The sequence below is a fragment of the Etheostoma cragini genome, chromosome 16, assembly GCF_013103735.1.
Source record: "Etheostoma cragini isolate CJK2018 chromosome 16, CSU_Ecrag_1.0, whole genome shotgun sequence".
In the NCBI taxonomy this organism is placed as follows: Eukaryota; Metazoa; Chordata; class Actinopteri; order Perciformes; family Percidae; genus Etheostoma; species Etheostoma cragini.
Genome location: NC_048422.1, coordinates 349,725 through 362,700, shown reverse-complemented (window position 1 = coordinate 362,700; position 12,976 = coordinate 349,725). Strand labels below are relative to the sequence as shown.

The 12,976-nt window shown below is 44.5% G+C and overlaps 1 protein-coding gene and 1 long non-coding RNA gene across 2 annotated transcripts in view; one reads left to right on the top strand and one right to left on the bottom strand.

Annotated features, from left to right (window-relative positions):
• The window catches only part of ajm1 (apical junction component 1 homolog), a 12,990-nt gene extending 135 nt beyond the window's left edge, over window positions 1-12,855 (top strand). Inside the window, exons 1-2 of the mRNA XM_034896648.1 lie at window positions 1-174; window positions 8,597-12,855. The exon at window positions 1-174 is cut by the window's left edge and continues 135 nt beyond it. Coding sequence (XP_034752539.1) covers window positions 8,651-11,932 — 3,282 coding nt within the window. The 5' untranslated portion in view covers window positions 1-174; window positions 8,597-8,650 and the 3' untranslated portion in view covers window positions 11,933-12,855. The remainder of the gene's footprint in view (window positions 175-8,596) is intronic.
• The window catches only part of LOC117959482, a 15,468-nt gene that overhangs the window by 1,148 nt on the left and 1,344 nt on the right, over window positions 1-12,976 (bottom strand). The window lies entirely within an intron of this gene.

Sequence of the window (12,976 nt, the reverse complement as noted above, 5' to 3'; positions counted from 1 at the left end):
GGTTGTGGTTACGGTGGGTGTTGCAGCGGGGCTGCGCAGAAATCAAGCACCGATGTAGCGTCAGGGAGGAGGGCTGCACATGTCCGATGTCGTCATTGGGATCCACTATCGCCCGCCTCGGAGCCTCCTGACGGGACCATGGACGAGCCCAGGCTGCCCGTCCGGACTCATGCGGTAAGACTGATGCGTGCTACCGTGTACTAGTCTGCAGGGACACACACGTTTCCGCCGTAGGCTGCGATCTGCATGTCTGTTTCCTCTCCCGCCGCCGCGGTGGGCGCAGACACCGAGCTCCACATCTCGGCTATGTTCGCGTGTGTGCGCGGTAACACGCATGGAAGCAGTGGCAGTTAGTGGAGCATTAGTGGGGTGCACGGGGTTGGTCCTGCGAACGGCGGTCCGCTTCGTGGACTAATGTGTTCCCGTCGTCGAACACTGATATCATCCTCATCAGGATCCAGGATCCAGGATCCAGGATTCAGGATTGAGCCTCTGGCAGCAGCACATACTGCGCAGTGTGTGTTAGCTCAGCGCGGCAATGCGACGTTTGTCCGGCCGGGATGTTCTGCTCTGCGACCCAGGTCCAGGTCCATTTGGTTTGTAGGAAGACATCAGGCCCTCGGCCCTGCACGGGTGCAGTGGCACGGAGGATCTGGTCTAGTCACGAGACGACCGGTGGAATAGCCTAGCCAGATGTTAGCCTACTGAGGCCATAGTAGGCTGTGTGTGTGTGTGTGTGTGTGTGTGTGTGTGTGTGTGTGTGTGTGTGTGTGTGTGTGTGTGTGTGTGTGTGTGTGTGTGTAGGTGATGTATCCAGCTGCAGCAGTGAAGTTACAGTTGTTATGTCAAACCATAGCTTTGGTACAATTTTAAGAACTTCTTGGTGACATTTTTATAATCTAATGGTAAAATAGAGTCCTACTAAAACATGTGGTATTATAGTAGCCTATTAAAGAATGTATCTTGGTGCTTAGATAAGATTCCAACTGATGTTTTCAGCGCTGCCTGCAGAAGGTAGCTGTGTGTCTCTGAAGACAGACAGTGATGGAGTGAGGGTGCAGCAGAACGCCTGCACACAAACACATCAGCTGGGCACTGATATTCCTCTGCTCTCCTAAAGTTCTTTTTCATTTTCAGGTTTCAATTTCACTTGAAATTTGTTTTAAACAAGACTAACAAAGAAGACTCACTAAAGGGGGGGCCATGGTTTTTCAAAGCTCCATAAAGACTTGGTGAAAGGACAAGAAGTTTAAGGGTTAGGGTTAACCCTAACCTTTTACCCTGCTGCTTGGAACAAGGTCACACACTCCAACGGGAGGAGGGCGTCTAACAGAAGGATTCCAGTCCTGAGAGGAATATCAAGGCTGAACCAGCGACCCGTCCAATAGTTGATGGGACATTTCAGCCTCGACCAATGGGGTTGCTCGACCAACCGAACAGCTAGCACCCCGTGCCGCGGCGGCATGATAATACAACAGCCACTCCTAATTCACTGGTGCAAAAATAGATCCAACTAAGTCCTGTCAGCACGGGCCGTCTTGTGTTTGATCCACTTCTGGATGTTTTCAGGGAGAAGTCAGTACCTGGGTATTTATATCTCTGTAGATGTGAACCTTCCACGGGGTCTCAAGTGCCTGCACAGATGTGTCTTTGAGTCTTCATCGCCTGCCTCATCATTTCTGTAGTCATTTAAGGGGCTGGGGATAGTTGTCTTGGCACTGCAGAAAGACATATTACATAAAGTGGTAGGAGGATTATAACGCCTTATGCTTGGGATTGGGTGGTTGATGGCACTACGTCTGTAAATGGCTGGACCAAACTGGGTCAGGGGCGTAAAGAGGGTTGGGGGGGGGCCCTACACCCCTTCACCCCTTCACCACTTCCTAGTGCCTACCTCTGGGGCCCTGAGTCGGACCACACCCGTTTTAAAGCTCAGCCTTTATTTTGATGTATAGGCATTTTATCTCTCCACAGAAGAACATATTTTGGATCTGTAGAGTTTGCCAGCTTGTTTTCGTTGCTGTTAAAAAAACTGCTACTTTACTTTGACAAACTACAGTTAGCAGCCACCGAAGAACAAGTGTTCTTCTCCCTCCACCGAGGGAGGTGAAGAACACAAACAGCCTCTAACAAGCATGAAGCAAAGCATGGACAGCTGCTCAGTGATGCCCTGAAGTGCACTCTGCCAAAATCCCGTTCATGAAGGGGGACTCTGTGGCTCCTGATTCCCATTCAGTGCTGATGGAGTGCCCCGCCCCCTCCCTGCACACCTTGGGGTGGTAGATGAGCTTGCAGATACATGAACCCAAGTTCATTATTAAAAGTAGAGATGGGGGTGGGGAAAAGGATTATAGTGCTGCCAACGTTAATACCTTTCATGCAGAAGGTGAGAGTTTATGTTCTGTCAAAATCCAACATACATTACATTTGATTAAGTCACAACCTCAATATGTGTTAAAGCTATATAACCCTAAATCATAACTTATGCATATATATAATAGAAACACGTAAAAAAAAACGCTACAGGGCTTACAGAATCATCCATAACCAAAATTCTGTTTTGACAATGTGGTTGGGGGCACAAGGCAGAGTCACAGTAAACATAAAAAAACTGTAATATAGAGCTCTCATATTAGATGCTATAGTTCAGAGATATGGAAGTCATGATTACAAAGAAAAGTCTGTGAGTTTGTGTAGTGAGCTTCGGATATTGCAGCCCTATGGTGCTTTAAATGACACAATTCCACATCTTTACATCTTTGCTAACATCATTCAGGGTTTCTGCGGGGTCCTGAAAAGTCTAAAATTTAAAAATCAGAATTATAGGTCTCTGTAGTATTGTGTTCTAGTCCTAAATAACTTTCAACAGGTCTTCATTTCCCTACGCCAATGTAAACGCCTGTAAAGCGCTTTCAACTGTTCCTGCAGCGCCTTCCAATGTTCCTGTTTAACTCTGTGGTGTTGTAGTCCAAACAAAACTCACTGTAATGTGACTACAAATGAGACCAGCACGCTGCAGCCGATCTAGACCCCAGTCCTACAACGCCAATGAGGGAATCGGGGGATTGTTTCAGACAATGTTTACGGACTCTGACATGTGACTTGGTTTTTGATGTCGTTGAGGGTCTTTCATTCATAATGGTCTTAAAAAGTCTTAAAAAGTGGTACATTTGACGTGGTGAAACCGGTAGAAACCCCCCCCTGTCATTGTTCAGGGAGACCTACTCCACAGCATGATGATTACAAGAACAGCAGTTGAGACTCAATAGCAACAAGTGTTTAGGTGTGAAATATTATTGGTGCAACCACATCATAGATCGATGTAGTAGAGAACCCAGACCAACCAGGAAATGCTGCTGGAGCATGAAGGCTCTGGGCCCTGGTGAACTACACCCATGTGGCTACTCCTTCACAAGCATTGAAGAGACTCAGGGGGTAATAGTGCAAATGGAAATGGAGCAGGAAACTGCATTTGTAGAGCTGAAGAGTCAGCTAGCCTAGTCACATGGAAGGGGGTCAAGAGGCTGAGCCACGTGATCCCAGAGGCTAGTCCAGTGGAACTGGGAACAGTCATGATCCAAAGGTCTCGCTGTTTATCACAACGAGCATGTTGTAATCTTCTGTAAGGTGACCTTGGGTCCTGAAAGGTGACATTACATAAGATGTACTGGCCCAGTTTAGAGCTGTGTCTGCTTGCATTAAGACTAAATGAATTATGGGGCACGTTGTCATTGGCTTTAGCTCGGGGGGTGGTGGTGGATGCACGCACTCACACACTGGAACACCAGCCTCCATGTTACTTCTACTAACTGATAGCTAGCGCTGACCTCAGGCTAATGAATTAGCCAGTGTGTGGTGGTTGTTGGCAGGAGTCAGACAGCCTTCCAAAAGAAATCACAATGAAATAAATATTAACCGTTAACCGTTAAGCATCCACCGCATCCACCTGTGTGGCTGCCAGCTGTGTGTGGGCCTGGCAGACTCTGTGTAGGTACGGATTAAACCCGCCGGCCCTCATCCATATCATGGCGGACGTCCAGCAAAGAGCCACGAGCACAAAACTTCCAACTAGTAGTTAAGACATAGATTGTAATGTATATTTACCTTTTATTAATGCAAACCCGGTTTTTAATACATTTTAGTTTGGGTTTTAATAATATTGTTAAACGGTTTAACTAATAGTATTAATCCATCAAACCGGTTATATGCGTTTAGATCAGTTGATGAATAACCTTTTGTCTTTGTGCTGTGTTCCAGTCATGTGGGTGGGTAGGATTTTAGGTCAAGATTAAAGCAGCCTTACGCTCTACGGGCCCAGTGTTGTAGGGACCTGAAGAAGACTATTCCACATCCTCTCAGACTTGAAAGACCCAGTTATTTGACCTTAAACTAGCAGCTTCTTTGTGTGGCGTGCTATGGGTGAGAGAACACCAACAAAGCAGAGCTCACTGACTGAAATCTAATGGAGCTTGCTACCCATTCGTAGCATGTTGCTAAGTATTGCTGCCTCTCTTTTGGACACAGGGTGTCTATTAGTTGCCTGACTCACAATGCCAGCTGGATGCCGGAGAATGACATATGACCTAATTTTGATAGGAGCAACATAGTGTAAGACATGGTCTATTTTTTTCTCCTTACTCACTCACTGAAAGCTTTACATCGTCTCGATCCTCCTACAGCGTACTAGTGCCAGTCCGATACCTGCATTTAATAAACATGATGTAGGCCTGGGACTGGGATCGTTCTGTGTGTGGAGGGCAACATGAGTCGTGACTTTAACATTGCTTTCCTACACTTTTTAAATTAAATGTAACACACAGAATGCAATAGTATAGAAACAGACTGGAATATCAGAGTCTGGTCATCCCCCAGATATTTGAGTCCAGTATCAGATAGGTACATCCCTAGGTCCATCGTACCTTGATACACCTTAATGCAAAAAACTAATCGTACCTTAGAGAAGGCAAGACATGGGATCTTAATCAAAGTATATCATAAAACAGAGCCTTTGACATTATGTTTTAAATAGGCAGAAATCATAGCAATCGTTGGGTTGGGAAAAGAAAAGTGTCTTGAGATTACATTGTAAGGATTCGATACTATAAATAAAGTTGAAATGAATTGAATCACTACCATTTGACCAGACGCTCTTGTATGATGTGAAATTTGAGTATTAACTATAGTTCCCTTTGTGGTTCCATTAAGAGGGGATCTATACTGTCACTCTAAATATATTAATTTGATTTGATTACCTATGACTGAACCCTCGTATTATCATATCTAATAAGCTTTGATTTAGTCTCTAATTGGAATGGCAGTAGGAGGAACTCTTTTAGGGGTCAGAGCAGGAGGACTGATGGCAGAACACTGTAGAACAGAGTGTGTAGAACCGTATCAGTATTATACGGTGGAATCAGTGTGAGGGTTAAATGTTGATGTTGGGGGAGGGGAAGTGTAGCGAAGATGAATTAGTTCTGCCTGGAGAGACCTGTTCTGGGGTGCTCAGTGCCCATGGGAGAGAGTTTTGCTTTATACAAAATACCCACAATGCACCATAAAAACAGTGCTCACAATAATCACTGACCAGAAGTAACTGCCCCACTTCCACGGGAGAAGACATCCATTACACTCCATAGTCACTCACTATCTCTTGGAGGAGGCAGTAACCCACCCTTATTTTTTATGTTTTTATTGTTTCCATTCAAGGTGTTACAGAGGAAAGACCCACCTTACATGGACATGTTAGACTGCATTAGGATCAGCACTAGGGTTGGTGCTTTCAGTAATGTCATGTGCACACCCTCAGGAGCCACAGAACTGACATGGGAAGCGTGTAAAGCTCACTACCAGCAGACATCTGTGGCTGAAAGGCATCAGCGTATAACAGGCCATCCTCAAATACAATCACATGTTCTTGAACAAAGCTTTAATTATGCCCACAAGACTGTAACACACACTTAATATATGTATACAGTAGAAACAGGTGGAAGTGAGTGTCAGTGTTGCAGGATATAAGAACCATGTTGATGGGACTTGATCTGTCCATTGTCATTTTAAATCCAGTGTCCTTCTCTGGGCCTGTTAGCAATAACCTCTGTGGTAATGAATACCTGTTCTTCTCATGCAGTGTGTATCTGCTTCTCTTACCACCTGTCATTATGGGAGAAACCTTGTGATATAAGATTGAATCAGAAGTGGGCGTGTCTCTAGCATTTTATCAAAGTCCTATGTTTGACTGGTGCCCACCAGGCTGTGGTTTTACCAGTACTCCCAGGTCCTCGGGCCGGGGTGGAGGGCTCGGGGTTGGGTGTACAGTGTACAGTTGTTTTTTTCTTTCATTTTAACTACCAGTGACCAAAGTTGGTAGTTCAAATCCATTTTATTTGGTTTAACTTACTGGCCCCCTGCTTCAAAAGGTTCTTTTTCCTTTCTCTTGTCCTCTGTCATTGGGTTGGAAACAGAGGTCATGGTTGGTGATTTTAATATTCAGGTCAATTACATTTCTTGGACCTTTTCTGCGGATTTTCTTAATCTCACTGAGTCATTTCATTTGATCCAACGTTAGGGTCATGGTTTGGAGCTTGTTTTACACTTGGTCTTATTCTTGACTCTATTTGCTCTAAGGAGCTGCGTGTAATCCTGAAGTGCTGGTGTTTCCAAATCAGGACTGCAGCAACTTTCCATTTTCTAGCTTGGAAATCGTTGATTTTTTAAATCAAACAATGCCCAACCCTGCACATGAATGGAAACTATGAATAACTACTGAAATATATTTTCAGTTCCATACATAGAGCCTTCCCTGAATCTGAAAGAGCCCCTCTTTAAAAACATCGGCACTTTTGACGGATGCAAAAAACGAAGAAAAACAAAACTCTTCGGAAACCTTCACTCGCGGCGAATGCTTCGGCGTTGGGGTCTAAATGGGACTGACACGTGGGGTTGTAGTCATTTTTAAATGTGCAACAATTTCTGACAAAAAATACCTACTTGGTTGGCAACAACCTATATTTTTAAATATATGTGTGTGCATTTTGTTTATTAATCTGGAGGGCTGATCCATTTCTCATAGTCCAGAGAGGATGGTGCATATAAGACAAGATGTTTCTGATTGAGCATTCATAAATATAGTGATTAGCCTTGGGCATTGAAAGATGGCTTTGAATTGGATCCATTACCAATTGTATCCAGTCCACCAAACTTTAAACCCTCTTCATGTGGGCTCCAGTAGGTGGACCGGAGCTAGACCTCCCCTGAACTGTTACTACACTTTTAAAAGGAGATTACATATGTGCACGTGACTGCAGCTGCCATAGGATTTCATGATGAAGTCAACCCCATAACCATCTGCCGCGGTCTGAGCGGCTGCTCCACCAGTTGCTCCGTCCGGGTCGGCTCCGTCTCTTGCAGGTGTCCACACAGGTTGCAGCTTGTATTTTGTTGTCATTATGGAAGCCATCTTTTCATTCCTGCATCTTCTGCACTACTCTTTCAGTCCCTGTATTCATTTTACAAACCTTTTATATAAATACAGGCCCCCAAAATCATTTTTGTTGAACTATTAAAGTGTTAGTAAACATTTTAATATGTCATCACTTTATTAATAACTTTAAGTTCTGAATTACCAAGTTTCTTCTTTAACGTCCGAAGTAGCCTCCGAGATGCTAACGAGAGACTTCTCTAACGTCCGAAGTAGCCTCCGAGATGCTAACGAGAGACTTCTGTAACGTCCGAAGTAGCCTCCGAGATGCTAACGAGAGACTTCTTTAACATCCGAAGTAGCCTCCGAGATGCTAACGAGAGACTTCTTTAACATCCGAAGTAGCCTCCGAGATGCTAACGAGAGACTTCTGTAACGTCCGAAGTAGCCTCCCAGATGCTAACGAGAGACTTCTGTAACGTCTGAAGTAGTCTCCGAGATGCTAACGGGAGACTTCTGTAACGTCTGAAGTAGCCTCCAAGATGCTAACGAGAGACTTCCGTAACGTCCGATGTAGCGTCCGAGATGCTAACGAGAGGCTTCCAACTGCCAATAAACCCCTTTTTCGACTGCATGAATTTCCCCCAGAGACCAGGAACCTTTTGAGGAACCGGTTCTGTTTCAGCCACAGGCAACAGTGTCTACATTTAGTTCTGGTGACATTTCTGAAATGAATGACATTTCAGATGAAGACCTTAAAATGGGGGGAGAGGGGGGATTGACATGCAGCAAAGGGCCACATCTCAGAGTCAAACCCACGGCCGCTGCATCACGGAGTAATCCTCTGTAATGTATGTGCACCTGCTCTAACAGCTGAGCTAACCTGGTCACCTTCACACCATTTTAGGATGAGAGGACATTAAAATTAAAGTTTGGCTTTTCTATTGACTTCCTGGCTCAATTTAAAAAGGACAGAGAGAGAGAGAGAGAGAAAATGCCATGCTGAGAGAAAAAGAATGCCTGGAAGTTTGAATATGTTCATATCATATTAAATCAAACGTGTGAATTGTGCCTGAACTATGTAAAAGTGCTTTGAGTAGTTGAGTAGAAAAGCAATATATAAATACAGTCCATTTACATACATGTCAATAACTAAAATTCTTTTGTTTACCTTTGCAGGCAACATCAACACTAAAGCAACTTAATGGCGAAAACTAGAGGAGTCCCTTTAAGATGACACGAACAGACCCTCCTAACATACTGGTATCAACTGTGCATCAAGATATTAAAGTGGTCCCCATTTCTTCACACTACAAGTCCTTGCAACCCTCCAAACAATGTGATTCTACAAATCACAGCACACTGCAGGACAGGAAGAGCAAAGTCAAAAAGAGGCACTGCCGAACCTTTGACTATAAGTCATTGGAGTACCCAAAATCACTAAAATACTCAATGGAATCCCCATACAAGAAGGCTGATCGGCATGCAGCCAACCCAGATGTTGCCTGGAATGCTTTGGGCCGCCAGCAGAGATACCGCTTCTCTGCTCCAGACATTTTCAGCCATAGGTTAACTCCTCAACCAATGGCTGCAGATATGACCAGTGACGTTGTTGTCCCAGAACAAAAAAGAAGGACCAGGTCAAAAAGTGCCCCTAGGGTCCAGACCAGTCTCACCCCTGTGTCTTTTGACGGGTCCTCATCTTCTGGGAGAAAGGGCAGGGACTCCCAAAGGGCTCCAAGAGACTCTCGCTGGAGACCAGAAGTATCACAGCGTAGGGAGTCCTCCCATGCAGCAACTAGGGCTCATGTGCATGACGTCCATCCCATTAAGTTGCAGCCTCAAATAGGTGACAGCAGTAGATACTCACCTCACTATGCTGCTGATCATTCTGAGGATGGAGGGCTGGATAAACCAGCAATTAGTCCTCATGTCAGGTGTCGGGTGGACATCAAACCTGATGACGGAGCATTACATCATACAGGACGGAAACAGGCTACACCTCATGTGGACATTCCCTGGCAGAGGCACCACAGTGGGGGAAGTAGGAGTCTGACTGTACCACGCTATTTCTCCTACTCAAGAACACCAACTCCAACTGATTCGTTAGGTACAGAGGCTAGGCAAGCTTATCAATATTCCCGCAGCATGCCAAATAGTTGCCTTCAACCCATGGAGATTCCCCTGCAAAGAATGCCTTCATCAGGTGATTACTATGGTAGGGAGCGCAGAGCTCATTCCAGTCCTAATGTGCCAACCAAGTTCTTTTATGCAGATGACCCAGGAAGATATGTTACTACCGCTCCTCCCCAACCAAGTTCTTGCTTTCATGATGAAGGCTACACACCAGGACAAACATATAGTCCAAAAGTGCAATATGTACAAGATCCAAGGACTCGAATGGTGCACGCTGTAGCAACAAGACCCTATTATCCTGAGATGGAGGCCTATCCTTACTCTGTGCAGACAGGGTATCCCAAACCCTATGCAGCAAACGAACCAGGTCCATACATCATACAGACACCTCCATCAAGGATTTTCTATGGCGACGATCCAAGGTCTTATCAAATCCAGACTGCTCCGCCAAGGTTTTATTATTCCAGTGACATGTATGCAATGCCACCAGAGCATCATGTCCCAGCAAGGGCGTATTACACGGAGGGCCGGAGACACGCTAGAGTGATTCAGGCACAAACAGATGACTGGTATGGCTCAGATGCATCGGGTTATTCCACCAATCCTGCATCATATGTATCTCAAGTCACTCCAACCAGAGTTCGTCAAGAGCCTGTGTTAACACCATGGTATGCCAACCCATGTGTAGAACCGCAAAGAATTGCCACAGATTCAAAATCGTACTCAAGGTCCTGGGACAATATTCTCAACTCTCGTGTAGAGAAGGAACAGCCTCTTCCTGTACAGCGGGGTCAGAGCTATGACGATCTTCTTGACTCGAGGAAGCCTGCAGCGGCCACAGGTGACAAACCACAACCAGTGGTAGTAAATCTTTCCAGTTCTCCAAGACGCTATGCAGCCTTATCTTTGTCTGATAACTCCCTAATTGACAAAAGCCCAACAGAGACATCAAAGAGCACTGCTAGTAAACTCTGGTTTGTCGCGCCTGAGATAACAATAACTGATAATGACATTCGACCAGGAAAGCTTATGAAGGCGGAAGGACGGTCATCCAGTTGGGACATCCTTGACTCCAGAGGCACCCAGCAGGGTCCAGAACTGTCTCAGCGAGACTTTGAAAGCTCAACCAAAGAGAAGACACACGACAATGCCTCCCTACAACAAAGCCTTGAACAACTTGATGAACTTCTGGCAGATCTTGTGACAGATTACAAGCCACCCAGTAGAAGGGCGAGTGAGGACATTCTTGATCAACTAAAGAAGTTAATTGATGAGGAAGAAGCGGTGTCTCTGTCCAGGAAGAGCTCAAGGGCATGTCAGGAGGAACCAGCTCCTCTTGACAAACAACCAGTGTCAATAAGAATGAATCCTGATGCTTTTCGAGACATGGACGGGGCCAGTGATGCAATGAAGAGTACCGATGAGTGCTCCCCAGATCAGAGCCCAGATGAGGATGATACAATGATGTGCTCTAACAACAAATGCCGGAGGACAGAGACCCTTTTTAATGCTTGCCTATATTTTAAATCCTGCCACAGCTGCTACACATACTACTGCTCTCGTAACTGTCGCAGGGAGGACTGGGACATTCATAAAGAAAGCTGCCTGTATGGGAGAATTGGCAGCATATGCCGTCACATCATCAAACACTGCCGGGAGACTGTTGACGTTCACAAAGCCTTTTCCCGTATTGCCAAAGTTGGCTACCTTTCTCGAGGTAGAGGAGTCCTGTTCCTCGGTTTTCCGAATCCTGCGTCATCCAGTAATTTCCTGCAGTATGGCCTGGATAGTCTACATATGTCTCCTACATACCTGTCCCTCAGAGAGCTTGAAAGCTTCAAGGACAACCTAGGGGAGTACTGTAAGGAGCTGCAGGAAGCTGGTAAAGAGTATGACCCTAACGAATGTTTTATCCTGAATGTATCTATCGCTGTTGGGGACCAATTGCCTGATGGGCCATCGCCAAGGAACCAAGCTCCAACTGTCAGAAAATATGCAAAGGTAGCACTGGCTTCCTTCAGCCCTGAGAGAAAGGTTCACAAGAAAGAAAGTGACATGGAAACGCTTATTCTCACTCCGCCCCCTGGAACAGCAGATATTGACAAAGAGGGCGAGGAAGGCAGGAAGGCTCGGGAAATCTGTTTTATAAATATCCAACGGGAGTTGAGGATTCGAGGGGTTTTCCTCCGCCATGAGTACCCCCGGGTGTATCAGCTGCTCTGTGAGTTTGTGGAAAGTAACAGAAGGTTCACACCCACAACTATTTATCCTATTGACAAGAGGACCGGTAAACAGTTTATGTGCATGATTATGGCTGCCTCTGAGCCCAGGACGTTGGACTGGGTGGGCACCCCGCATCTCCTTGACGACATTATTTAAGTGCACCTTTGGTTGTAAATATATATGTATAGAAATACATATATATTGTTAAACATATTTCTATATCAATCCAATTACTAACATTTGTAGAAGTATTTTGTTATCAAAATGATATATATTCATGTCTGCTTGGTCAGTATTATTCTTTTTCAGAATATTTCCTGTCAGGTTCAGAATGAGTACAGTACATTATTTATTTTAATAATTTTAACAAGTACATAATTTTTATCCAAAACAAGTTATGTATCTGCATCCTGGTCATTTACTGTTACAACACATTCCCTTTGGTAGGGATTTCCTTAGATGACATTATGGTATTTTGATTTTTGCAAATGATTAGCAATTATTACCATGTTTTTAAAATGCAGCCTCTTCAAATGAGAGTCCATTTCTGTAAGTGACCATATGACTATTTTTCATATGCGACTTTAATGGAATATCATGCTGAAAATATTATTAAAAACAAAACGTTATTTTCTTAGCTACAGAAATACTTTCTATGCAAAGTTACTTCACGACTTATGTACCACATTCCTGTAGAAGGAGTTGTTTCTGTTATTTATTATACACATCTGTAAAGAAAGTTGTTTCTGACATTGAGATACAATATTGAAAGTTTGGTGGCAATCATTAGAAATTAATGAAAGCTGAAGAAGAGACATTTGTGCAAAAAAAAGAAAAGGCGCAGAATTTTTATTGTGTAACTGAAAGTTTAAGTGCTCATATTCTGCTCATTTTCAGATCCATAATTGTATTTTGAGGTTTTACCAGAATAGGTTCGTGTGGTTTGATTTTTCAGAAAACACCATATATTTGTTGTACTGCACATTGATGCAGCTCCTGTTTTCACCCTGTGTGTTGAGCTCTCTGTTTTAGCTACCGAGGGAGACATCTCACTTCTGTTCCGTTGGGAGTTGCAAATGCTCAGTAGCTAGGTAAGGACTACTAGCCAGTCAGAAGCAGAGGATGAGGGCCCTGACAGTACCTAGGTGAGGACTACTAGCCAGTCAGAAGCAGAGTATGAGGGCCCTGACAGTACCTAGG